This window comes from Poecilia reticulata, linkage group LG18 (genome assembly GCF_000633615.1).
Source record: "Poecilia reticulata strain Guanapo linkage group LG18, Guppy_female_1.0+MT, whole genome shotgun sequence".
NCBI classification, from domain to species: Eukaryota; Metazoa; Chordata; class Actinopteri; order Cyprinodontiformes; family Poeciliidae; genus Poecilia; species Poecilia reticulata.
In genome coordinates this window covers 17,548,625-17,551,530 of record NC_024348.1, presented here as the reverse complement: position 1 = coordinate 17,551,530, position 2,906 = coordinate 17,548,625, and the positions used below count along the sequence as shown (strand labels likewise).

The 2,906-nt window shown below is 39.0% G+C and overlaps 1 protein-coding gene across 3 annotated transcripts in view; it reads right to left on the bottom strand.

Annotated features, from left to right (window-relative positions):
• The window catches only part of LOC103480722 (serine/threonine-protein phosphatase 2B catalytic subunit alpha isoform), a 37,062-nt gene that overhangs the window by 5,564 nt on the left and 28,592 nt on the right, over positions 1-2,906 (bottom strand). Inside the window, exons 11-12 of one of the 3 annotated variants that reach the window (XR_536156.2) lie at positions 2,213-2,310; positions 60-1,912 (exon numbers count right to left, since the gene is read on the bottom strand). Coding sequence is in view for 2 of the 3 variants with exons in the window: in XM_008435879.2 (XP_008434101.1) it covers positions 60-89; positions 2,213-2,310 (128 nt within the window). In the remaining variant the exon portion in view is untranslated. The remainder of the gene's footprint in view (positions 1-59; positions 1,913-2,212; positions 2,311-2,906) is intronic. The other 2 variants (XM_008435879.2, XM_008435880.2) reach the window with 2 other exon arrangements.

The following is a 2,906-nucleotide window of genomic DNA, read 5'->3' as shown; positions in this document are numbered from 1 at the left end:
CCCACCGACTGTCTATTGCCATGAAAAAGCAACAGAAGAGGGCGGCTAGACCCATTTACCTTCGTCAGCCTCAATAGCTTCAATAGTAGCTGAAGAGAAGAAGAGGGGGGTTGCAAAATGAACGAGAGAGGTGAGCAGGAGGAGGTCATTGTGTCCCAGGAACAAGTCAATGAGCAGCAAAGACAGCCAATAACGACAACAAAAGGTTAACGGCATCTCCACATTTCATGACAAAAGAATACGAGGATGTTAGCAAAAAGGGAGGAGAAGGAGGAGAAGTGGCAGCAAATATCATGGAGAAAGGGTTAAAGTTCAAGAAAAAGTGTCAAACGAATGAATGTAGTGGCAGGAAACATAAATAAATCCTTAGAAAGAAATATGACACCAAAAATGTTGGAAAACCATTTGTTTCTGCTGGAGATGAGATTAGAAATATTGAAAACAAATAATCAGATGGACACAGCAGGATAACACACGGGTTCAGCCTCTTTTGATGCTAAATATCAAAATCACTGGCCGAGCGTGAAGAAAACCTTCCAGCCACTTACCGATCACTAACCTGGGAGTTACACATTTAAATAAAACACAACATGAAGGAGGGAGGCCGAGGTTTACAGACATGAGAAAACGGCACAAAGCTCCGAGAGGGTGAGCTCCAACTAAACCAACAACACAAATAAGATGGAAAAATCACAGGTGATCGGCTAAATGAGGCGAGAGCCACGATGAATCTACGCAAACCTGACGTTTTTACACGTCCTCGTTAAATATGGAGGAAGAGCCTCTCTAAAGGTATTATTGTAGGAGATGATTTATTAACGTGTTATCAAGTAAATATGTATGCAGTAGCATATTTCACACTGATGTTTCTGGAAAAATCCAAACCCTTTGTTTGAGAACATTTACTGTAGCAACAAAAAATAAATTTACAACTCTAAAAATCCCTATAGAAACCTAAATGACTGAAGAATGGTTTATTTATACTTTAATTTGTTTTAGATGGCCTAAAAAGTTTAATTGAGAATCCCCCAAAGTTAATTTATCTTAACCAAATATTTAAATAAAACAAAGACTCTAAAACAGCCATAAGAAGCGATACAAAAATAAATAAAAAAAGTTGTGGGCACTGCTAACTAAGAAGTTAGTTAGCTAACGCTAAGGTGTTAGCGGACACCAACATGTTAGTTAGCAGAAGCTAATGCTAATGCGCTAATTTCAATTATGCTGATTCGCATTCAAAACTACAGCCTGTAGTTTTACAGAAATGCATTCTGGGTAGAGAAAACTGGAAATTCCTGTGTCGCATCACAGGTGGAGAACATGAGGAGAGGAAACTGTTTAAGCAGTTTCAAAATAAGAGCATGAATGTAACCGGCTAGCTACTTGAAGAATTCCTAGCAGTCGATAAACAATACAGCAGATATCAAAGTTTATTCAACTTTAAGTTTAATAAAGTTTACTAGCGCTTTAGAATTTACTCAGAAAAATTAGTTTGGTGGAAGCTAACTGCGCTAAATGTTTTCAAAGTTCAAAGAAGCAAACAAAAAATTAGCTTAACCACCGATAAATTTGAGAAAGACAATTATTTCTTAAGATCAAATTTATCATTTTAATTTCCAATAGTAAGATTAAACTAATGCATTATTGTATAAATGTATTTCATTGGTTTTTACGTGTTTTTTCTAGAGGGACAATGAGGCTGTAAATCTACAAAAATCAGCTTTTAAGTTGAGAACGAGGTAATTTTTGCTGCATCTATAGAAGATAATCTTAAAATTTTAGTATTGATTTCTTATACATAAAGCTTCTTAAAACCTCCAGAGGTTTGTGAAACCGAGAGTGAACATAAATCTAAAGACAGAACATCTGAAGACAAAACACAGCGAAATACTTGCACAACAACCGAATGTACCTGCAGTTTCCAGAGAGAAAGAGGAGAAAGAAAACACATGGGTAATATTTGAGTAAAACCAGTGGAAGAGAGCAAACAGGGACTGGAAAACAGAAGCAATAATGCCGGACGTTAAGAGAGACACATTCAAGAAGAAACAGTGAAACCAAAGAAATGTAGCTGGTGGGGGAGAAGATTACAGCTTTTACTTCTCTTTCAAAGCTACAGCTAAACTGATAACATGATATTCCAAATACTGAGCTGGCGCCTGGTTAGGGTTCTTCTGAGAGCAGGTCAGGAGGTCGGAGGTCACAGTCTTACCGTTCTGCAGCTTCTCTTTGCCACCGGACAGCACTCCGCTCGGCAGCATGCCAGTCGGGGTCAGCCCCTTCAGCGTGAGCACGCTCTCACTCTCCTCTCTGAAACAGAACAGGTGTCACACCTGAGGTCAGTGAGTCATAAAGGTGTCGACCCAAAGATCCGCTGTCTGGTCCACTTCTGGACTCGTCTGATTCTTCTGTTGTTTGGAGTCAGAGCCATGTTGAAAAGAATGGCTAGCTTCATTAAATCAACAAAAAAAAAAGCCCAGAAAAAAACTATGTTCCATCTGCAGAAATGAAACCCCACAGCATAATGCTGCCACCAACATGTTCTACTGTGGGCCTGGAGCGCTTTCAGAACCGAGGCCCAAAGGTTCAGGTCTGAGTTTAAGGAAAAATTAACAAAATATAAGAATCAAGATTTTTTAAATTTATGATGGATGGATGGATGGATGAAAAGTAGATGGATGGATGAGAAGATGAATGGAAGGATGGATGGACGAATAGATAGATGGATGGATGACTAGATGGATGGATGGATGAATAGATGGATGGATGGATGGATGGATAGATGGATGAATGCATGGATGGATAGATGGATGGATGGATAGATGGATGGATGAATGCATGGATGGATGGATGACTAGATGGATGATGGAAGGATGAATAGTTGGATGGATAGATGGATGGATGAA